Source organism: Alligator mississippiensis, chromosome 14, assembly GCF_030867095.1.
Source record: "Alligator mississippiensis isolate rAllMis1 chromosome 14, rAllMis1, whole genome shotgun sequence".
Classification (NCBI taxonomy): Eukaryota; Metazoa; Chordata; order Crocodylia; family Alligatoridae; genus Alligator; species Alligator mississippiensis.
The window spans coordinates 3,939,012-3,964,457 of NC_081837.1; the positions used below are offsets into that span (position 1 = coordinate 3,939,012).

The window sequence follows — 25,446 nt, forward strand, 5'->3', positions numbered from 1 at the left end:
CCTGCAATGTGATATCTTGCTATTGACACTTTATAAGTCTAATAATTTAAGCTTATTCACCACCTCTCAGCTCACGTCATTGGAAGCATTTTTCCTTCACCGCTGTAATTGCTTTATGGATGTCTAATTTACACCTACAAAGTGTAAAGTGACCATATTCCCAGGTTTATCAGGAGACTCTTGATTTTTCATATAATATCATAGCATTTCAAGAACATTTCAGAGTACCTGAGATATCTCAGTTTTTCATTTCATCAGTCAGAACTTCTTTAACAACAGAGTTAAAATTGTATACATCTGAGTAGAATTTGCCCTTGGTTTACCAGGCACAAACAGTCCTGTGGAACAAGTATTCAGTATGATGAAAAGTGTTTGGACTGGAGAGAAAAGTCAGGAGTGCAGAACAGCTTTGCTATTGTCTTTTGTTTAAAGCAATATTAATGGAATATTCATTGTTTCACGATAAACTCATTTTGCATGATAAGTTACTGGAAAAAAATCTCCCATTCCAAGAAACACACACTTGTAGCTGTTGAGTCAGAAACTGGCAGTAGTAACACTGCACACATTAAAAATGTACTTTTGTCTTTTCTGCAACTACTTTGGGACTCTAAACAAGTAACCCCCAACCTTTGCAAAGTTTTAATTGGAAAATATGGTCATCTTAACAAAGCGGCATCTTCTGACCGTGGATGCAAGTCCTCTGAAATGAGGTCATTGTCTTAAACACAAAATTAGTGTCGTCCTTGAGGTTAATTTTCTGTTGAACAATTTCAGCCTTCACATCGAGGCATAAGGGTCAAATAGAAAAGTATTAACATCTATATGGCTGGTTACCGATTGAACAAATGCGGATGCCAGTTAAGGGAACTCAACAGCAAATGTACCAGAGACTCCTCTCTACATGTATAAACTTCAATCTGTTTAGTCCCCCGCCATTCTAGAATCTAAGATCTGAATAAAGAAAATATTCAGGCTGATTAGTAAAATTATTTTCTGGTATTCTCCGTGTGCCAACTCCACAGTTACCCAATTGTTAGTACATTTTTTCCCCCAGTAGTAACAGCCTCCCCCTTTTGCTTTGCTTTATTTTATTAAGAACCTTTCAAATTTGCCTCAAACTGCTATAGAGACCTAACAACCAAAATGAAGTATCACATCATAAACAAATCCTAGAACTGCCAGACACTGGTTATACGCCAGCCAAATCAAACAAGGCTGTCAGAAGTTTTGACTCGAAAGCCAAAACTGACTCAGCTTCTTTAGTTTTAGGGATGCATTCTGCGCTTATATACATAACCAAAGACTTCTTTGTTGCCCAAAATGTGTGTGCAGTTACAGCCTGGGTAGAAAAAAACACATCCTATAAGGACTAGTAAGATTATATTAGTGGCGCCTGCTAGTGCAATGTTCGTTCAGTGTTTCTAGCTTTTTCTTCTTTTTTTTTTCTTTTTCTTTTTTTTGAGGCTCTTCTCAGCCACAAAATTTTCTTTCTGGCTGAAACTTGATGCACTGTATTTTATTCTCAGAATTTACCAACACAAGAGAGAAGTCTAGGTCTCATTTTAAAATTTGAAAAGTATTGTTCGAAGAGACCTTTATGTACTTAAGTCATGCTTTGTAAAGATTTATTGTATAGCATGGTTGGAATCCTCCTGCGGCCCTTACAGTAGGTGACCTCCAAAAAGTGAGTGATTTCATATTCTGAATGGTATATTATACTAATGGTTGGGTCCAGGATGAATTATGGCCCCTATGCTTACAGTAGTAGTTTTTGCTTTAATACTTCAACCAGATTTGAAATCTAATCTGAACCCAGACATTGCAGATGGTTACTGTTAACGAAATAACAAAAATCAATATTACTAAGGTTTTTCTGCTGGGTTTTTTTTGTTTTCTTTTCTTTTAAAAGTTGGACTGAAAAAAACTTTAAATTTTTAAGCAAGGGTAAAACCACTCCCTGCCAAATTGCAAGCAAGCTGAAACTGTAAGTGCATATATTTAGATTTGCCAATGCACAAAGCACTGCAGTGATCAATTCTAAATGAGGGAAGGGCATGCACTAGTCTCTTAGCATCAGATCTGAAGAGCTGACTTGTGGATGGCAGCGCTCCTAGGGTAATCCTGGAAGAGCTGGTTATTATTGTACGCATGTGGAACAACAGACAGCTCAGGTTCAAAGTGACATCCCGTTAGCAAATTCAGTTGTAACATTTTTATTTTGTTTTAAGGCTTTAAGTTTGTACAACATTTCCAGTTGTGGATCAATTTGCATATCTTGCTTTTCCTGCTATCAAAGCACTGCTTGTCACCTTTGGAAAGGCAAGTCTTTCCACCAGAGAAGATTGATGTGGCTTTATAGGAATGCATGCATGGGTACAATACAGTTCATGCAAGTACAACTGCACGACGACAGTGCACAAAAAGAATTAGATCTAAATTATCATATGAGACTTTGTTTATAATACTGAAGACTGGTTGGTTAACAATTACAATACTCACTTGAAACCGTGTATTTCACTTTTTGGGAGGACTGATGCCTTTAGTGTCACTTCCTAGGATGAAATAAATTTAATATACAACAGATTCTTGATGCATATGTTGCCTTTTTCAGCCCTCATGAATTAATTCAGAATATATACAGTAGGTACATTAAAGTATAAAGTGTGTTTAGACTTGTTTTGTTTCTGATTAAGACATGCACAATTTGCTGTCTCCAGAATCAATATACCCTGTCCCAGAAGTAGGAAGGATGTTTTAAGATTTATTTACATATAATTTATTTTAATATTTGTAAAATACATATCCTTTTAAACAATTACACTCTTCGAGGCTTTAGGACCTCACGGATCATAAATCCTGTGTATAATGCATGTAAAATGTGTCTGAAAATTGGCATGCTATCCAGTGCTGATATTAAACAGTTATCCAGCATGCATGATATTAAACAGTATTATCTGTGATAGAGGGAGATTGTTACGTAATTGCATAGACAATTGGACCGAATTAAGTATTAACCCATTATCCTAAGTGACTGGAGCTTTGCTGGCTGTGTTACTGTATTTTATCAGCAGTTAGCATCCAAAAATCACAAACCCTATTGCCAGGGGGTTTAAATCATACTTGGGCTGCAGAAAAATTGCCATCTTGATTATGATGCAACTTAATTTTATGGTCATATTCATTTAATCAGGCTTAAGTTCCTTTTTTTCCCCCAGCAGAGTGTAGGGTACTGTGGGATTTTCAGGTATCTGAGACTAGGGATCCAGCTGTTGTTCACATGGAACATTGAACATAGAGATAGTTGGGGGGAAATGCATTATTCTTACTGACTTCAGAATATCATGCTAGGAGTTATTTTTCCATTCAGTAGCTATTAATTTGGACATCTGTCAGCAGTGTCCACCAAAGTGGAATTATAGAGAATCCGAATTTCTCTCCCCTTTTAAATATTTGTCATCTATAATAGTTTGCATTGGCATTTCTTTAGGGCAGCTTTGGTCTTTTTGAGCACCTAGCCTCAGAACTAGATTAAGCTGCTGTTTGCTTCACGTACTTCTGATTTAACAAGAAGTGGATTCTAAGAGAGGTTAAAATGCCAAGAACTCGTTTTAAGGCAGGTGGGTGCTAGAATTAGTAGAGCAAATGCATTTGCAAATACACAGAGAAGCTGTCGATTCCTGGATTGTCAGCAACACAATCTTGTTAGAAGATGCAGGCTTTCTAATTCTTTCAAACATTAGGTAGTACTTAACTGTGCAAGAACCCTACTCCAGTGCAAGGTTCCTGCTGGCACTGTATTCTCCTTGAGACTTCCTTTGCTCTGGAAGTTTTTTTTCTCTCTCCTTGGTCTACCAGAAGCTTGCCTTCAGGGGGTGCTGCACAATGTCTCCTTCCTTACGGGCATGAAAGGAGGTTGGGTTCACAAATGCATCAACTGGAGTTCCTAGGTTAATTTAGGAATGTGATTCTATTATATAGTTGGGTTGTGAGGGTTTTTTAGTTTTTCTGGCAGGATATTTTAATTGGAAAATTGCCGAATTCAAAATATTGTACATTTAAAAACTTTCTGACTGTTTCAAATTTTGGCAGATACCTTGAGTTCTGAATAGACAGCAGAGAATTCAGAAGAACTATTAAAAAAAAATCAAAGATACAAGTAACAGAAGTATATCATGATATAATTGTATCTGTGGAGAGCAAAACAGACACTTTAGAAGTATGCTGTACAAGAAAGGTAATTCAGAAATTAATTCTGATGTTCCTTCCTAAATCGGAACTGTAACTGATTAACATTTCCCTGGAGAAATCCCTGAGTGATATACCCCTGAGATTAATTCACCAAAAAAAGTCATAGTTGCTACATGGAAACACAACTGAGAGTCCTTTTTTCACATGGTTAATTAAAGGGCTCCCTAAGCTCAGCCCTGCAGGCCTCTACTTCTGCACATATTTCTTACTCCTGTGAGCAATCCCATTACTTTCCATCAGACTATGTGCAATCATAAGGGTTTGTGGAAGTGAGCCTGTAGAGACCAATATTTTATCCTGGCAGTTTGATGTTGGCTCATCTCCACTGCTAATATTACTTGTCTCTGATCAACCTGCTCTCTAAATATATTTTATGATTTGTAACTTGATGCTAATGCCAGTGAACTGTAATATTAGAGCACATAAATAATGTGACAGAGAAAGATGCCTAATCCCAAATACATGTTGTCTGATGCTAACATACTTTTCATTATTTGTGTTATATGTTTGGAATAGTAATATTATGAATCCCATCCTGTGTCGTTACTCAGGCAGAAGTCCCATTGTCAAGTGTATAATACTGGATGTCATATTTTCCATATGGTTGTGCTAAATATATGCTGCTACTTCTATTGTATGCGGATAAGAAGAAAAAGGATTTCAGATAATCAGTTTAGTCCAGTCAGTTAAGTTGTAGTGCATATTTTGTATGAATTTAATTAATATGCTTGAAAATAGCACCCTTTGGAGGATATTCATTTATTTAGAATTTTTTAAGTTGCCCCACTTCAGAGTTTTAGCCACAAAATTTCTTAGAGAAATATGTTAAGAGAATAGTCCAAAACAGACTTGTTCATTTTATAGAAATAAAGATAATTAAGAGTTACAAGTATGTGGAGCTACAATAAAGGAAAAATAAGGTATTAAGAAAAAGGTGGCCATGGCACCAATTCTGTATTACTGAATATGGTTCCATAATCTTTCAGAATTAGGTTGCTAAAGCAAAAAAAAAAAAAGAGAGAGAGAGAAAGAAATGTTAAAGTATTGCATAAAGCCGTGGTACTCTCAGTGGTAGGATTTGGCTCTAGAGAAGCAGGAAAATGTATTTCAGAGCCAAAAATGACTTCTTTGGCTGTGACCAGGATTTCCTTTGCCCACCTCAGGGACCTGAAAATAGAGGTAGGAAAATTTGATTTTGGAGCCAAGTGTGACTTGTTTAGTTCAAGTCATAATTTACTGTTCTTACCTTGGGGACCTGAAAATAAAGAGACTCGCTATGAAATGCTGATAATGGGCAACTCTGAAGTGCAAGCATTAAGCTAACTTTCCCAGAGAGGATTTCTTCACTTCCACCTTTCCAGATGCTTTTGATCGTACTACAGTAGAGCATACTTAATCGTATAATAGCTAAGAGAACTTTACTCAGCCAAAATATAAAGGGAAAACAGACAAACCTTTTTACATCAATAGATGTGCAAAGAAAATAAACTTGATAAGAGTACATTTTCTGTGCATTGACATTACTCAAGAACTGTAACATAACTTCCCTTTTACTGAGAATCTTCTAAACATTTCCCGTCGCTAGCTGCTATGGCATGAATGCAAACTGTGAAGGCAAATACCCTCCTTATTATTTCCAGCAACCTAATTTGTTGCTGGAAAACTGCATTTCAATTAAAATTTTCACTGCTGCGTGTTCAGTATTTTAACAGTGTAAAAAAGTTTTTAGTCATATGAACGGTGGGTTTTTTGATGGGGAGTCAACAAATTAAGGCAAATTACTGAAAATGATAGTTTAACAACGGCATTTTTTCTTAATATTTAAACATTTCAGTATGTGTCACCCTTTCTTTTGATAAATACTTTTTCCATCATGGCTTGTACAGGGAGCAAGAATCTTAAAACTAGTTAAACGATGGCTGGAATATTTTAAATTCCTAATGAAAATGGAATTCTATTTTATATTACACTATTGGTTCAGTTTTCTTTAATTAATGTAAAATAAAAATACTTAACATGTCTTCAAAACCTTTTTTCACCCCTCTGTTACTTTTGAAATTCACACTGGAGTCTCTTAAAAATTCCTATTCGTAAAGTACTTTGAGCAATGCAATTAGTAAGATTAAATAGCATAACATCGGCTACTTTATGAATATTTTCCTTTTAATCCCATTATATTTTCGGAAAAATACAGTAAATGGTCATTTTAAAATATTGGGGAATTGACAGATCGGTTAAGATTTTCCTGGAAGCCATTGTTACAGTGACTTTTGGCATTATTTGAAAGCTCTTCCATGCCGTTCAAGACTTCCTTTTAAAGTAAAACTGGATGTTTTATTTCTGGCCTGTTGAGAGTCTTGAGCAGCCCGAGTATATTTGAGCAGCTTTGTCTTAAAGGAGTATTCTCAACTTAGAAATTATGTTCTGGTCTCAAAATATTGTTTCTGTTAGTTGAAATAAATACCTATACAATTTAAATTAAAATAAATTGGTTAAAAGAGATCTTGCTGGGATTTTTCCCCCCCCCCTTTTGCTACCCCTACCCACCGTTGAATGCAGAGTAGAATACTTTTCACCGTTTCTTCTGTATGATCAGGAGAAACAGTACTGATGAAAAGACCTCACAGGCATTAACGGGAGCAGAAAAACACTAACATTTCCAGAGAAAAACCAAATATGACATTTTATTTCCAGGGATGTGCTTTAAAAAAAAAGAAAGTAATCTGAGCTATAAAGACAGGGGCTAGTCTATTAGCTATAAGTGTTATCCATCATATACCTACTTGTTGGCCCTCTTTCTCTCCAGTCCCAGTTTGAAGTATATGTTGTATTTTAGCAACAAGCTAAACAACATACCTTTTAAAAGTATTGCTGTGAAAGATGTGAACAAATATGGTGGGTGTCGCAGCTCAGCTATAAGCAGTATTGTATAAGAAGCCTCTACATTTACAACAAAAGCAATAGGGGGCATCATTCAAAATTTCAAGAGATGTGTTCAAGTTTAGTGACTTTTTAAGATACAGTCCCTAGCTGAAAGTATGCATGTGCAGCATTTTCTCGTGAAATAGAAAAGTGGAATTATGCAGTTGTCTCTCAGCTGGATACCAGAAATTGTTTCAGCTTGTTATTGTAAGGTAGTAACAATGACTCGGGTTACCAGAGCAATGTAATTATGCAAAATCACACGCTGGTTAGGAGAATATGACAAATCAGCCTCCTGTCTCGAGTATGTTTTGCTCCTTGGAGGAAAGAAAGTCGGGCTTTACACACATGCAGTACCAAAAATGCATGGCATTTCACATTTGCATTTGAGCCAAAAAAAGCCGTTAAAGCCAGAGTGGGCTTGTTGGGTTGGTTCATTTTTCTTGCTGCTCCAAAACTTTAAACCCCATTCAACAAGTGTAAACTTTGTGGGCAATCATCTCTGCATATCATCTTGAAGCAGTAAGAAATGTCAGTGCTATCACACACCCAGGAGCATACCGATGGGGGGCAACTGGGGCAGCAGCCTGGGCAGTGGCTTGTGGGGAGGGGCAGTGAAAAAATAGCAGCTTCCACTGCAGCAACGCAATCACACTAGCAACACAGCGGCAGCTGGACATTGCTGCTCCCTCTGTACTGCAGCTGCCCCGGGCGCCCTGCTGACTTGTTACACCTCTGCATACACCATTTCCCCTATATGAGAATTATTATAAATATTCAAAGTGTTTCTATCCTCAGTTGTGTTCTTCATATTAATTATGCTGCAGAAAAGTTGTTATATAAATAAAACATTATGGATGGTAGAGGCTGGGTTTGGTAATTGCCTGCAAAATCTTATGACAGTATTTCTTTAGTTTAGAAAGGTAACATTTAGGTTCATCTTATCCAACAAGGCTGGTGGATGGCATTTCCCTTCTCCTGGCGCAACACTAATGTCAATATGTTGGCACAGATTAAGAAAGTCATCCCTAAATATATCCCAAAGTTAAGCCTTTGGATAAATAATACAGCAAATCAGAACTTTTCCTTTACCTTTAATAGTTTACTTTTCTGATCCATGAAAAATTCCAAAGTGATTTTCTTGTGTTTATCTTGTCCTTAGCAAGTAGTGTTGACCTTTAAGTTTTTACTTTACTGTCAAAGTATGTTGAAAGCTTTAAAAGTGAAGCTATCACCTTAGGGATTTGTAAGGATGACTGACACTTACCACTTCACCTTAGCTGCAGTGGCACTGAGCGTATGCAGCAGCGTTGTACCTCAAGGGAAGCTGTTTGATTTTTTTCACTTCTGCTTCACTGGAAATGGATTGAATTTTCTCTTCAGAGGAGAGTTTTGGTTGCATTAGATTTTAATCAAGTCACTTGTTCACGGTCCCTCAAAGCCTACACGACTGAGATGAGTAGATGGGCCTGGGGTGAATGTGCTACATGATTTGTCAAACCGTAAAACTTCAAGATCTCTGAGATGCCACAAGCTGTAATTGACAATACCAAAAGTGTTCAGTGGTTTCAACATTATGTAAGCCTTTCCTACTCTTTTTGTCACTGGGATTAAGGGTGAGAATACTTGGGAATGAATGAAGTGCTTCCAGTGATAAGGTACATTGTGGATGTAAAAAATGAAAAAGGGAAAGAAAGAAAGAAAGAAAGAAATGTCTTTACATCTGGCTAATATCATACCTTGCCTTCCACCAAAGGATTTATACAGAAGTTGTAAGATGGTAGCTGACAATAGTTCAGTTTTGTACAGGTGCTGCTTCATATTTAGGGTTTGAATTATGGGGACATAAGTGGGGTCTGAGGTATCAAATTTTCCTGGCAATGTTTTTCTCTCTAAAGATGCTTTTCCTGCAGTTTCCTCCTTCCCCCCAGCTGTCTCCATTCTGTCAGCTTCCTTCATTTTTTGCCTCGCTTTGGTTTCATCTCCGTTGCAGCAGACATTGGCTCTGAGTGCCGCTGTGCTCAAATCCTACGGACTCTAGCATCTAATTATTGTGAGGTGCACCATCTATAAGAAGCAACCTGCAGCATACTTGGGACTTGAATGGAGCGATGCTGGGATCAGGAACCATATAGATGAGAATTTCCCTTTCTTCTCATAGGAAGAACAGTTTGAATGGCTTTTTGTGTGTTGCGGGAGCTGAAGCTGCAGGGTAGAGAGGTTTCTGAAAGGCTGCATGGAAATGGATCAGATATCCTGGAGCTCAGATCACTTTGCAAGGTGTTTGTGCTTTTATTTATATGGAGTTTGCACAGGCCTTTGTTCTATTTCTATTTAGCTCAATCTATGCCTGCCCTTTTCTCAGACTTGAGGAAGAGTACTTGGTACCTGAAAGCTTGTCTGTATCCTTCCCAGCTATACAGTTGGTGCAATAATAGACACCACCCACAAATCTCACGTTTTTCCTGGACCATCACAGCTACCTCATCACCTCAACACACTACCTGTGCTTTTATTTCACATTCACGCACCTAATTGAAGCAGAATATTTTTGTTGGTCTTTTAAATGGTTTAATATAAAAGATAACACTAGCAGTTGTGTAATCGCATGCAGTAGAGTTGTTAATTTCTTTAGTGTCTTTAGTAAGAAGCTACCACGAGAGGGCGATATAGTAGCAGACAGTTTTGCCTGTCCCGTTCGCCCAGTAGTGTAGCACTACAAAATATTGTGGTAGGAAGGGGACACGTAGCACAGCATCCTATAGACAACTGAGTAGTACAGAGATGTGATCATATTGACAGTTAATGTTGACCCTTAATTTGGAATATATATTATTGCAGTTCACAAAGTATATGTTTAAACAAAAATATGGCAATTGCATGTGGAAGTGAGGTAGAATGATCTGTGCTCAGTGGTTCTGGAGTCAGTCTTTGGCATTAATGTATAAAATCAGTTACTCTGCAACATATATAGAAGCTGATTTGGGAATCTACAGGTGATGTGTGTTTACATGTTTCAAGCCATTTTAGATCATTAACATTATTTGCACTTGGATTGACCGAACCATTTTGAAGGCAGTGTCCCTCTACAGCGTCTCAGTCCTTCTGGGCTAATCAAGTTAGACTGTGTTTGTTAAGTACGACTGTTAGTGAGCCTACTGAGGAGTGAGGATGTTTGAAGCATATTCTATGACTCACCCAAGTCTTTATACATGAACTATTTAGCCGTAATTCTCACAGATGTTGTAACCACTTTTGAAGGGAAAAAGTCAAACACCACACTGTTTAATGCTGCTTCCACTTAAAGATATTTCAAACAAAAAAGAAGTGAGACGGCATTTGATGTCTTTTACTTTCCCACACTCACAAACTTTTATGATTACTTGGCAAGCATCAAGAGGGAAACTAGATGGCAAGTATGTTCTGAATCAGTATAATTATTGCTATTTCAGGTGGAAGAGACTCCCTAACTGGGCACATGAGAGTTTAAGAAGGTAGCTTTAAGACCATATTTTTATATGCTCTTTTTAAGGAATGAGATGATCCACCTGTTTTTTTTTAATTGTCAGATACTAAACATTAGAACGTGCATGTGTTTTGCTGGATGCCAAACCTGGGTAATATGGGCTGCAGTCTTTATGCTCGTAAAGACTTCTTCCTCCCCTCCTATTCTGGCAGACAGGTCTGTGGAGTGCCAAAAACACCCATGTGGCTATTTTCCTTTTTGGATATACAAGATGACTTGATGTAGGGGAGATGAGTATGTATGTCCACACACATCCACACAGATATATGTATCTATATGTGTGAGTACAGATATTTAGATATTTATAGATAGATAATGTATAACACATTTTATCTCTAGTGTCTGTTGCTTACTGTCACATTTGAAATACTGGAACAGATTATCCAGAGAGGTGGTGGAGTCTCCATCCTGGGAGGTTTCAAAGACCTGGCTCTAGACAAAGCCTTGGCTGGGATAATGTAGTTGGGGCTGGTCCTGCCTTGAGCAGGGGGTTGGACTATATGTGACCTCCTGAGGTCCTTTCACCCCTCATTTTCTATGATTTCTATGAATGATATTAAATAGGTGTTTAAAGTAGTAGGCACATCGATCCCTGCTCCCTTGCATGCAGTAGTATTGTTATAACCCCAAACTATTGTCCTGTCATGTCTTTTGAGTTCCTTCTGTTGTGGGTCATTTTGTAATCTAACAGGGGGAATTAAGGAACAACTGTAAAAAATGTTCTGTGAAGTGCTGTTTTATCTAAAAGTGAGGCTGGCTTGTTAACTCTTGGCAGCAGACCGAATGTCTTTTTTTCTTTTTTTTCCATTTTAGCAAAATATAGTACTGTATTTGCTTAAATAAGTGCAGCCTCGAAAAACTTGTAAATATGCCAGATGAAATAAAACCAGTTTAGTCATTTTGTCTATTTAAATATTCCACGTACATAGTCTTATACTGGAGTTGGGAGCTTTTAGCCATTGGACTGCATATGGTGATACTTGCACTGAGAAATGTGTTTACAGCGCGGTGATACTGAACAGTAAATGCACATTCTCCCGCTCAGTTTGGTCTTGCTATAAACTGTTTAGGTCTCAGGCCCTATCCTTTGGCTGAAGATAAAACCATTCTAGCTGAGTGTCTGGTGGGAAATGTGTTTATTTTTACTGAAGTAAAGTTTTCTTAATAGCTTTAATTAGTAGTTTTAACAGATTAGTTTTTATTCTTATTTATGGGTTGAACTCTCTGTCCTAAAAAGCTTATCATGAGTGAGCAAGATAACATAATACGGCTCGTATATATTGTTTATTTGAAGGTATGTAGAGTTTATTACAAAATGTCAGTATTCTACGGACTTGGTAATCTCTGTTTGATATCATGCCTTTGGCTTTGGTTATGTCTTGGTGTAATGTTTTTACATTTACAAAACTAACTTTAAGCTGACAGAGCACATTTTCAATGATAAAAGGTAACCATAACTTTATTATCCTACCAGAAGCTGTTACCTCATTCTAGGTTGCTATTTGTTTGCTTCAATATAAAAGTGCGTGGGGTTATGGTAAACTGAATAAATGTGGTGCAGTCTTAAGCAGTACAGGTGAGGTGCTATAAAAGCTTCGGCACATAACTCTCTAAATTAGCCTTTCCGCTGACTTGCAACAACCCTGCCGTTCTCCGGGGCGTCATCTTAGCAGCTGACCAATAATGTGATAGTTTTACATTGTTTGCACTGTGGACTGCCTCAACTATTATACCCATTTCATGTATCACCTAAATCGAGGATGAATCCATGTTTCCATAGGTGAAACATTTTTATCTCCTCTAACCGGTTCTGCCCAAGATCTCACTTAATAAAGTGCCTTTTTAACTAAAAATCTTCTATAAAATTAGCCTTCTGCTTTAGGAAAGCGTAGTAAAAACGCATTTGATTTATAGTATAAAATGCCTCAAACTCTCTGAACCATAATAGGAAAAGTTTGTTTATGGCATTTATTTTTTGTTGAAACTCAGTATATTCCCCAGTTCACTTTCCAAATGGGAAGAAGGTCTGACTAATTAAGCATTCAAAGAAAGAGTGGTTAACAGGTATAATGCTATTAGAGTTCAGCTAATGTGAATGTGACCATGACCTCCCAGATAGATCAAAGACTAATCTCTCTGACAGCTACAAGATGGCAGAGCTTGCCACAGGCCTTCTGCTGCTCCTTGCTGAAGCTATTTGTCTGTAAAGCATGCCTGATAGCTAAGAGTATATTTTTAAGGATGAACAGGTAAAAGTAAAAGGCTGTCTTTTGACATTTTAACTAATCCCTTCTAGCCTGTGGTTTACTGCACATTTAGGATATTTGCTAGCAGGAGAGACTGGCTTTTTCACATATGCAACATGTCATTTTGAATTGGGCGTTGATTTGATGCCTGATAATGCAGAGTTATACAATGAAATAGATTCTGATTGCATTAAAATGACATGCACTGGCCTTTTACCTTTACTAGACTTATAATGAATGCTTAACCCTCAGCAATCTAAGTAGTCACCTCATGCTGAAGTATGATCTTTAGAGTCAGAACAGGATGCTTGTTTCCTGCCATCCAGTTGTTTTTACAATTGACAGGATTTGCAAAAGCAGTTTTTTAAGCTATGTGATGTCTTGTCAGACAAGTAGAATATTCTTTTTTTTGCACAATTCTGTAAAATTGTCAATGGCAATTTAAAATACAGCATTAATAATATGCAGTGCAGATTTACAGTGCGTTTGAAAGCATGTAAAATGGAAATAATGTTATTTTTTTTGCTAATTAGTATTTTAATAAATATTGAAGTTTATGCATTCATGTAGATAATCTGATAATGATTTTGCTCATTATGTATATAAATATACCCCTGCATGTAATTGTTAGATTGCCTGTAATCATTTTAATCAATGTACAGTATAATGGCAAGTTACTATTGCTTTACTAAATCTTTCAAAATACCAGGAAGCTTTGGAAATGTTGGTAAAAGCCTTGTTGATGGCAAAATCCTTTGCTAATCAATTCTGTTGGGAAATCCACTATGGGAGCAAAAGAAATGACTTCACTGTGTGAAACTTGGTGACTGTTTTTGATTTTTTTTTTTAAGTGTTTATTGAGATTTTTTTCTCGCAGCCTAGAATTGTTTTCTAAATTGTACTCTCTACCACAAATCCTTAAAAATACTCACTGTAGTTTATTCAAGTGGCAGTTACATTAGCAGAAATAAAAAACACATGTATTTACAGTTTAAATTCTGCTTTAACATTATATTTATGTTTACAAACTGTTCAGGGAAACGGCTTTTCTCTACGCTTTGAAAATAACAGAGGAAACCTCATGCACCGATCAATAAATGCCGAGTGACTGGAACAAATATTAAATCTGTGAAATCAAACTGAATTTACTTTCTGGCTCTAAAGATTGGATTTGTAAATCTGACAGGCTGTTTTAAAGGGCATAAGTATATAAAATAAAATTTCTTACCCAAATTCAAGTTGAAAGTTACCTGTCAGAAGTGGTTAGAAGTCTGCTGTTTTCTCTCCTGAAGCGTGTCCTTTCAGTTGTCAGTTTAGAAAGGTTAATACTGTACAGAAGAGCAGTGAAAAGAACCTTTCTTATATAGTTTTCTGCTTTAAGAAATATAAGAACAAACAGTAAATCTTGAAAATATATATTGGGATTGTATGTGTTTAATAAATGGGAAACGGGTCTTCACAGATTCAGAATGGGCCGTTAGCAAGCACCATCCATTTGATTGGAACAGCAAAGCAAGTTTTTTCTTTTTCGGTGGGTATCAGCTTGGCAAAGCGCTTGAAAGATTTAAGTAGTTCTGTAGAAAGAGAGTTGAATAAAATAACGTTTCGCTGGACAAAAGAAAAAGACTATGAAATGCATCATAATTCTGGCGTTGTTGCAGTTGAGCCCATGTGTCTGACACGCTGCTGTTACCCTAGTTTGTCACACCTCTTCTTTTTCAGCCCGTTGCAGAGACGCTGAGAGAATTCATCCCAATATTAGACCCTTGACTATATCGGTCAGTTATATATTCCTTAATTGACACAAGTGTGTCTCGTCTGTGCTTAAGTGTTCAAAGCTTGATGAACTTGGACTATGAGAGGAGGATGGAGTTGCATAGCGAGACAGGCCTTGTAGTGCCTCTCGCCTTTAGGACTACATGGAAAAGCGCTCCCTACAGTCCATAAGCAAGAGGGTCTTTGTCTCATCAGTAGTGCAGAAATGGGTCACAGCTCCTCGGAAGCAGTTGATCATTCAGGTTATGGCACGGTAAAGGGGGTTCTTAGCAGGTAGCAGGTTTCCTGTGCAAAAATCTGTATCATAAAGGAGTTTGATTCCCTAACAACCCAGAGTTGGAAACGAACATATGGGAAGGCCTTTAAGAAGCTGGGAGAAGATTGTCGAGGCTCCTAACACATGGTACAGTAGTGGACGATTCTGTTCCACGGGTTCCCTTTCTCCCCCCACCCCCTTATACTTTACATGAGTGACTTTATACCACTTTTATATTAAATTATCCTCACTTAATTTTCAGAGGAGAGAAGGGCAGTGGGATTCTAGCAATGATTTGGAAGGTAGTAGTATCCTGACAGCATTCATCCCAAGTTGATGTGAACGATCAAGATAAAAATGAGGTGCTGCGCTGCATGATTTATAGCTAGACAGTGTTCCCCAACAAGTTAACAACATTGAGGCCTAACTTAACTACATCTCTTGCTTCTTGTCTTTCTTCCTGAGTGGCCAGGACAGCAACTCTCTTACCCATATTGTTGATTGTCCATCCTTTACTAGCAAGCTACCAAGGTACAGATAAATGTTTAATGAACAATCCTTGTATTACCGATGAAGAAAACGAGGAGAACGGAGAAATGAACCATATGAATGACGCTGCATGTTAGCAGCTTGATTGCTGAATCTCTGTGATTAGCCGAAGTTCAAAATGATCACTTTTCACTTCCTAAAAATCAGCGGCGACCATTTCAATTGCTTTGTGCTCAAGGATATTTTATAGAGCAAGAGCTAGATGCTTAATAGTAAAATATTATTTTTAATGTTTGTGATATGAATTGTGGTAGTTACATAAAAATTACACTAACACGGGCTATTATCAGACACAGACAGCATTGCCACTTCATCTTGGTGCTACTAGTCTGATCTCATACTAATTTAATTCCAACAAAGCGTGTCCAGCATGCTGAGTTGGGCCACCAAATCCATTTTCATTTATGGTAAAAAGGATTGGTATGAAGGTTTACACTGGAAATAAAGAGCTATTATTTTTAACTCATCATTGCACCTCACAAACGTCTGCAACATTTCCCCCTCCCGCCCCATCCAATTTCTTGATAATTTAATTTTGCTGTGTTTTCTTTCCTTTTGCAACATTGTATAATAACTATTTGAATAATATTTTAATAGTATTTTATAACTTTATTGTAGGTTGAGCTGAAGAGGAAATACAATGACCAGCATTCAAAGTTAAGAGGACTTTTACCAGGTAGCCAGTGGTATGAAATTCAAGCTTACAGAGCTCTCAACCAGGCTCTGGGCAGGTAAGGGGAACTGAATAACATTTAAGTCTTTTGACTTATAAAGCTACCTTCTGCTGTATTTGCAGTGCTCTATCCATCACTCTCAACATCATGCATGTAATTTTAATGCTGTCTTTGCAATGATTCCAAGACACACCTGTCCATATTTTTGCTCTTCTGGTACAAGCTAGCTGTCAGTAAAATCTCACCAATGAAAGGGTTGTCATAAACAGTTATCCAAAAAAAAAAATCGAGGAAATGCTAATTAGAAACTTTGCTGCCATTTTAAATCAAGATTTTAAAAAATATATAAAGCAGTTAGTGAAATTGGAATATCAAATGCAAAAACTTCAGACAGACACTTGAATCAGTCCGTCCCTTTGTTTAAAAAATAAATGGCTCTATGAACAACAAACCTTACTTCGTTAACAGTTCTGCCCTGAGTACTTTGTGAAGCAGCTATCTTGGCAACACCAGTGTGGTTAACACTGGAGTGATGTCTCTCAAATCAAGAAGCCAAATATCGGGCAATGGGACATTTGCTGAACATGGATGGTCAAGTGAGAATGCAGACATTCATATTGTCACAAGTATGAATTTAGAGAGAGAACATAGTAACTGGATACTTAGTGACGTGACTGTTATCATGGAGCCCTTGATTTTACTTCCAAATTGGGGTCAAAATGGACAAACTTCTCCACAGATTGGATGCCAAGTAGTGTCATGCCAAAGATTCTGACTTGTTCTGCGCTGTCAAAATACAGTGTGCTGCCGTGTGTACATTTTCTAAAGTCGTTTATTTTTGTTGGGATTTTGGGGGAAAGCAATTAAAAGAATTATTAATTGTTAATTTAGATGTACAAAAAAGGAAAGGAAGTTGCCACAGAAAGCAACAAAACAACTCAGCTGATGAATCAAATTAAAATACTTTGGACATTATTTAAATGTACCAGTTATAGTCTCCAGGCTCCAAACTGCAGTTGTTTGAAGTCTGGCAAGAAAAGTAATATTACAGGAAAAGGAGATGCCAGTCCCTCCTCAACACTTTTCAGAAAATCAGTTTAATTCTCCTCCTCAGGCGGGGACAGCTCACTCTTTTTTATTTGATCCCAAAAATGTTTACTTAATAATAATGAGATAATTAATTCATCATGTATAGAACCCAGTGGATATGAATGCAAAGCTTTAGAGATAAATTAAAAGACTGACCTCTTCTGTAAGGAACGTGCACTTTAAATTAGAAGGGACACAGCATGAAATGACAAGAAGTAAAGGGTAGAGAAGGGCTATCAGAGAAGTCTTCAGTACAGTAACACATTCATTGTATAGACTCACTGTTATACGTGCATCTTGTTCTTACTCCTGAAAAGAAAACTAACTCTCATTAGAATTGATATGGTTAGTACAATTAAGATTTGTAAAACCTGGGGAGAACGGATGGTAATTAGCCAAAGAAGGCTAACTGAGAGGAGTTAGATTTTTTGGCACATGGGGCACACAGGACACTTTGTCTCTCTAAACACATGGAAAAGATTTTTCTTAATTGAAACTGTTGTTAGTGAAAGATCTTCATTGTATGATTGTAGAAACTGAAATGGAAAAGACAGACTCCCTTTTTAGTGTGTTTGGAAAAGGCTCAGTTCCATAACAAGAGAGAGAGAATAAATTTGGTTTATATTATAATTTGACCCATATTTTATTAAGCTGAACCTTCAAAAAAAAGATGCTAACACTTAATAGTCCTGCATTAATAAAAATAGAAATACTTCATTAAGTTGTTGTAAATCAAAATCCCGTATATGCTGACAGTTGTAGAAAGTCGTCGCTATACATAGGCAAGCGTCTTTCTGTAAAAGATGCCTGCAGGGATTGAAGTGAGCAGAAGCATGTTGGTCTTGAATCTAGCACTTTCTGCTTAATACAGTGCTTTTACAGTATATGAAGTAACATAAGTCCATGAAATGTAATAGCAGCCTTTGGGAATATACCAGATGGCGCGTATGGCCAGGTGACAACTGTACTCTGAATTCCTTGAAACACTGCTTTACCGAACGTGTGGGATGTCTCTCCAGTGGGCATAATTCATTTAAACTACAAGTTAAAAGGGCACTCATTAAATAAATGGAAAAATGAAAAGCTGGAAGTAATCCTTTGCCTTTATTTAAAAAAATAAACAAGCAAAATTTCTTTGCGGACCCAGTCGTGATGCTGGGAAGCAGAGGATCTAGGTTCTCATCCCAGCTCTGACACAATGATGTTTTATATCGTAGTAAACTTCATCATTTTTCCATTGTCCTCATTTTTAAAAATGCTTACATGCCACTTACAGGGGTTTTGTTGGCATAATGCTATGAAAACTTGGCCCTTCAGAAACGCAGTGCATTATAATAATATGTATTGATTAGTGGCAATTTGTTGTTGTGTACCACTGTGTAACAACACCTTGGTTACAAACTCGTTGGCACCTTGCATCCTGATGCTTCTGTGCTTCTGCTTCTAGAATAATTACTTTGGTAAAATGCTAATTACAAATATTGCAGTCAAGCAAGTGCATGGATAGTTTATAAACGTGCTTGCTAACACTCTGCAGTGTATCATCTCTCTTCCTTACTCTCCTTTCAGTAACTATCCCATTTTTGCCACATGCTAGATTGGCAAATACCGAACAGTCTGGTATGTTTGTTTGCCATCAAGTGCTGAGTTTCTGATCAATAATATGAGTTCCTAGTTTGTCTGGCATCAAATGGTCAATCTTGTGACTCAGTGATTTGAATGAAAATTCAGTTTCTGCGACTGAATATCTTTTGGTGGTGTTGTTCCATTCATTCATTAACAGATATTTCTGTTGTAAGAGAGCAAGGAAACACAACTGATGCTTTTTTGCATCTTCCAGCAGACTGTCCCTGTGCAGAAAGCCTGCCCACAGTTTTCAGTTCTCTTTGCTTTTTATTTAATCATATTTGCTTCCTCTTTCATTGTTCTCTTGTAGGTGTATTCGACACAGGAAGGATTGGGGTGCTCTTATTTTAGTTGATGACCGCTTCAGGAGTAATCCTAATAAATATATAAGTGGTAAGATACTCAAATGCATCTAGGAAAGTTCCTAATAGTTGTATGAAATGTTAGGCAGCCCAGGCTTGAGGGGGGGTGAAGTTCCCAAAGAAAATTGTGCAGGGACATATCCATTAAACTCAGGGGTTCTGTAGTTATCTAACTACAATTCTGAATAGCTCTGAAGACATGCTCCAGAGTCAAGAAGCTAAAAGGAACTGAAACGTATACTCACCAATCATGCATATATTTTAATTTCATCCCCATTTGAATAGGTATGATCAATAGATTTGTTATGGAAATTTGAGTTTATGGACTTTAATTGGCATGCCTTAAAATAAAATCTTATAACAAGTTGTGAAAACTGTTATTCGGTGCATAGTGAATATAAAAATAAAAATGTATAAAATAAATATAAATTTATAAAATAAAAATATTTTTTTCATATGGGGTATACTTGTGCTCTAGCACTTTTGCAGCCATGGTGAACTGCAGTGCTTAGGGTTACTAGTTAATGGACAACTAGTGGGTTTTGAAGACAAACAAGGTAGAGGCATAGCAATTCCTTTACTGTATAACTTAGTATTTCCTGAATGAACAATACTGCCCATTCATCGTTTTGGAAGGATTAGAAATCATTGGAGCAAAAACAAAAACAGGGCTTAAATGGATACCTTAAAAATAAAATAAATTGTTTAGGAATAGATGACAGGCCTTTGGTCTCTTCTCCGTTTATATACAATCATGGTAAAGACATGATAGAAAGCCGATAATGCTAATATCTAGTCAGTAGGTGGTGCTCCGATGCTATGTTATAAGTGGTTTCTGACATGTAGGTTTGTATTAAGCACGTTACATTCTTGGATCACCAGAGAGAGGAAGCAGAAGGGAGAAAGCATAATACAATTTCCACACTCAACTAAAGAATTTGACAAGAGCCTAAAATCAGTTGTTAAAGCCTACACATGATTTAAATGCTGCTAATTTTTGTCAACCTGTGTAGCTTGTGTAATAAATAGGTAGCCTAGACATTAATTCCACTTCCAATAATTCTTGATATTTAAACTAATAGAACAGGAAAAGCAAGAGAAACATCCACCTAGGCATAAAAGGACAACAGTCATGATGTTGGGAAGTTTGCAGTGGTGTTATTGTCTTACCGATAGGTGTCAGCTTAAGCTTATTTTTGAAGAAAGTGAAAAATGGAAAGACACATCCTTTCATTAAAAAATCGGTGTTTCTCTCTCTTTTTAACATATTCATTGAAAGTGAAATGCACAATACTTTTTACATGTTCCCTCTCCCTCCACCTAGGATATAACTAAGCTATAAAGAAATACAGACCCCTGAACACACACATGCTTTAATTTACTTATCAGAATAGTCCCACTGAAGTCCATTGGCATGAGTAAAGCTAAACAGATATAAGCATTCATAGGTTTGGGGCCCTAATTAGCTGATTTAAATAGGACGAGCCTGGAACTTACTTAAAATAAATCTTGTAGTAATGTACCAACTTTTTTTTTTCATTAGGATTATCAAAATGGATTCGTCAACAAATCCAACACCATGACAAGTTTGGAAATGCGCTTGAATCCTTGGGTGCATTTGCTAAAAAAAATCAGAAAGAAACTGATTTATCATCCCAGTGTAATAGTGAATCTTTGCATATACCTTCATGTTCAAAAGAGATGCCATCAGCTTCCTTATTGGAGGCAACTCTTCATCTGTCACCATCTGTTTCTTTTGAAAGTCAGGTACAAAACGTGAAGCTCCCAGAAGCTCATTCCCCTGCAGCTATCAACACAAGTAATCCTACAGCATCCAGTCAGTCAAGTGATGTCACGGCAACAAGGGAAAAAAGTATGTTGATTTCCTATGCTAAAACACCATTAACAATGCTCGGAAGTCATAACTGAGTGGCCTCTAAAATCTTGTCTTCCATTGTAAGAAGACCTGTGCTGTAAAGTGCTGCCATAATGTATGTAAGTTTATTTTTAAAAATTGCACAGTTAGTTGTCATTCCACCTGGCTGTCTTAAAACTAGCAACTTTGATAACATTTGGGAAGGATATAGTACAATAAAAAGCTTTAATTTCTCTGACGTTATTTTGATGTTGTTAATGATAACTATGAAGATCATTTCCAATTTTTTGGATATACTACCAAAATAAACATTGAATTAAAAAAAATCTGAATTCTTATATTAGGTCGTGGATTTACGTATACTTCATTTATTTCAGCGCTAATTGGATTTTTGTGTGAACAAGAACCATGGGCTGGAAATTTAGAAAAACATTAGGAGCCGTGCTTCATACTTAGTTCTTTCCTCATCTAGCTTTGCCTCAATTTTTAAGGGAATTTGAATCCAAATTTGAACTTAATAGTTCAAATTTATCTCTTAACAGGGATGGGAATTTGTATTAGTTTTAATTTAACATTTTACTTTTAATTGAAAAATGCTATTCTTCTACTGAGTGAAACACATTCACATCCCCATTCTGTACATTTAAGCTGGGTGTTCAGTGCAACAATATGTATACAAAACTGTGTGGGCAAACTAGGCTTTTGTTTGTGTTGGATATTAATGCACATTATACCAATAACTATAACTTGATAAAAACACTTGTTCTGATGTGCTAATAAGCACATTATAAAATATTGGCCAAACCTAAAACAATTCATTAGTACTGTGATATTTTGTCGTTTTCACAGGTGTTCAGACTTTTGGTGTAGAAAGTCCTGCTCACAAAACGCAACGGAAAGAAAAAGTGACAGACTCCAGACTAGACAAGAGAGAGATTAAGAAGAGGAATAGTTGGAGTAGTTCTGACCTGATGAAAAAGTACTTCAGTAAGCCGTTGACTTCAACACCTCTCCCAGCAAACGAAAATAAATGCACGTCGAAGGCTAAGTGCAATCAAGTAAAAAGCACTACTGAAACTAGTCAACCAGTTGTTGATGGGCAACAGTGGCAGTCATCATCACTTACAGAACATATACCAAGCAGACCAGCCTCAAAGTTGGAAAAATGTCATTCCCCAGTAAAAAAGACTGAGGCTGCAACAGCTATGGGGAATTCTGGTGGACAGAAACTTTCCACTAATGAAGCCATAGATCTATGCGCTGAGTTATCTTCAGTAGAAGGGAAAGTTGAACCTCTTAATGTAGATACAGAAGCAGAAGATGAGGATGATAGTATCTATTTCACACCTGAGCTTTATGATGACAGAGAATCGGAGGAACAGGCAAACAAACTCTTAGGTCAAACATGCCATAACACTGGGAATCAGCTTGAACATGGAGTCAGCATTGTAGCTGAAGATCTTTTTGATATCAGTACTTCAAATATAGTAAGCACGGTTGGAGAGATGAGACATAATGATCCCTTGGGCTCAGGATTTCATGGAGTAATGCAGAGTGACAAGAGTATCACTAGTGCAGTTAATGATTTTGCAAACATTTCTAGTGTAAGGGAAGTGGAGCAGATAATATCTCAGGAAATGGACACTAAGACAAAAAAAAGTAAACTTTCCAGATCACGAAACCAAGGTGCGTCTCCTTTCCTGTTCAGTGATACTAACCCATAATATCATGATTTACAAGCAACGTTAGAAATAAACTTCATATTTCTTGTAGGCTTTTTACCGAATACGTAGTCTCACTAGTAGGGAGACAGTAGAATGATATTCTTATTTTTATCACTGTTAGCATCAGATTTGCTTTTTTTGGTTATTTTGTATGCAAATAATAGAATAGTGGATCTTTCTTTAGATTTTAAGGTTATTTTTCACAATATACAGCTAAGAGCCAAATGTGATGCATGTCCCAATAGCATTCTACCAGTAATTACAGGGTGAGGGCAGTTTTCCAATTGTAGGCTGAATTAACTTACTGCAAAACAAGCAAGGTATTTAGTTCCCAAGAAAGCTGCAAGTGGAAACGTACCCACCTTTTATACAGTGCTTGACCAAGTAAATTGCTTGCAGTAGATTTTGTAGCTCTTCATTGTGTGTTTTGTTTTGAAGTATCTAAAATATTTTCATTTGTTATATTGAATTAAATCTGGCCCGCCTTCAGTGGTTTGGCCATTGTTATACTGAAAACTTGTACAGAGACCAAATCAAATTTACACTTCAGAAAATAAAATAATACATTGCAGGAGACATGTAAAGAACATAGCATTAGGAATTATTATTTCACAGCTTCTATGCGACATAGTTTAACCTGGTGAAGTAATGATTTGGCATTGAATATTCAGTGGCTTAATAACACAGGGCAAAGAAGTAGCAAAGACTTTTTTGTAATAAAATAGCATGACTGATGTTCAAGAAGAGACTGTTTTCAGTTTCAGTCACTGCTGTATTAATAAATGAGCGTCCCTGGATTTCTTCCCCTTGTGTATGGCTGTGAAATTGGCATTTGAATGTTCTGTACATGGGTTGAATCAGAGTTGTAAATGAGTGATTTCCCTTCATTATGAAACAAAATACTGCTGTGATATCCAATTGTACAAAGCTGTATATTTGTTTGTATCAGCTGTGATGTAGACGGAATCTTTTCTTTCCACATTAATCATTGCTTCATAAAATGAGTTTTTTATATTTGAAGTATGACAAAAGTATTGCAGTATATTATTTGGTACTGTTCTGTATTTTGGCTCAGATTCTTGTGGCCTCACTTGTTGTATCAGGTAAAGATGATACTTGTCTTCTGATTCGTACAAGATTTTTAATTATCAAGGACTTAGCAAACTTTTGCTCTTCATGGGGCCTTGAGAATTAGCTCATCAAAAAGGTCTCATGGAATTTTCTCTAGAAAGCCAAATGGAGAGAGTAGTTTGCCTTTTTGTGTTCAAGTCTAAATAGAATATAAAACCTCTCGCTCTTGTCTTTGTGTATTGTATCATACTGCTCGCTCTACCTGGAATATTTGCCCTGTTCTCATCGTTCAGGTTTTTATTCATGTCCTCTTCTCTGCAGGAGAGAACTAATCTCTACACCATTCCCCTCTTGAACTTTAGTTTTACCTCATGTCTGTTTGTCGTGTATTTTAATAATCAACTCTTTGAGGCCTGGAGCATGTCTCACCTATGTTCAAGTGTTGTGCTAATATATAATCATTATAAAAGTATTTTATATATTATATAGCTGATGCTCATTTCAGCAACATATCTGGTAAGAGCAGTAGCTGCTTACCAGGAATGTTTCCTCTGCAGACATTTTCACTACTGTGTATTAAGATAGTGTCTCTAATAACAACAGCAGCCACTTGGGAGGAACACAGCAGTAGTCCTCTTACTGGCAAGAGTCAACTGTGTTATACGAGTGACAGTGAAATAGCATTGCTCCCATTAGATGCTAGGTTCTCCTTGGCAGCTCCCAGCTGGGTATTCACCAGAACCAACTTAAACCCTAAGCCAGTCTTTAGAGAGCGCTGATGAGAACTGTAGACCTAGGTAGTAATACTGATTTTTTTTTTTTTTTAATTGCTAGAGCTATCTATATACACATACAGCACTGAATTTTCTGCCTTATTTTTCTCTGTTTGTGTATATCTCCATATATACGTTATGAGATTAGTAAAAAGCACCTTATTTTTTAAAGTTGTCAGTAAGATTTGTGGTGACTGAGAACATCAAAAGTTAATTAAAGTAATTGCAATGTAGGCAGAAATTTAAACATATAGATTTTTTAATTTAATTAAAAAAATTGTACCTAAAATGCTTTGGATGTCTCCAAGTTTTGAAATCTAAACGATTGACAGTATCCTGTTATTTTGATAAGCATTTTCTGTGCATAAAATAATCATCACATCCTGAATTTATTAAAGGGCTGAACATTCAAAGAGCATGCAAACGAAGACCCAGAAAAGCTACCAGTAAGGGAAAGGGCTACATCTGTGAAAGAAAGGTACAATCAAAAAATAGGTAGAATTAAGTTACTAAACAGTGATGCCTCCTGTTAGCTGTTCTGTTTAAGAAACATTATATTTTACTGTTATGTTCTGAAGAAAAATAATGCATGGCACATGCAATTCTGTATGGTTTGTTCTAGGTTAATATTATTGTACTTTACACATTCAATAAACAGACATTTAGTTTGTGGTTTGAAAAATTGCCAGAGAGATAAATTTGGTAGCAACGAGTGCCAAAGTGCC

At 36.7% G+C, this 25,446-nt stretch overlaps 1 protein-coding gene across 2 annotated transcripts in view; it reads left to right on the forward strand.

Annotated features, from left to right (window-relative positions):
* The window catches only part of BRIP1 (BRCA1 interacting helicase 1), a 116,584-nt gene that overhangs the window by 72,010 nt on the left and 19,128 nt on the right, over positions 1-25,446 (forward strand). Inside the window, exons 17-21 of one of the 2 annotated variants that reach the window (XM_059717088.1) lie at positions 16,145-16,257; positions 19,226-19,308; positions 20,821-21,150; positions 22,003-22,839; positions 25,120-25,199. In XM_059717088.1, the coding sequence (XP_059573071.1) occupies positions 16,145-16,257; positions 19,226-19,308; positions 20,821-21,150; positions 22,003-22,839; positions 25,120-25,199 (1,443 nt within the window). The remainder of the gene's footprint in view (positions 1-16,144; positions 16,258-19,225; positions 19,309-20,820; positions 21,151-22,002; positions 22,840-25,119; positions 25,200-25,446) is intronic. The other variant, XM_059717089.1, reaches the window with a different exon arrangement.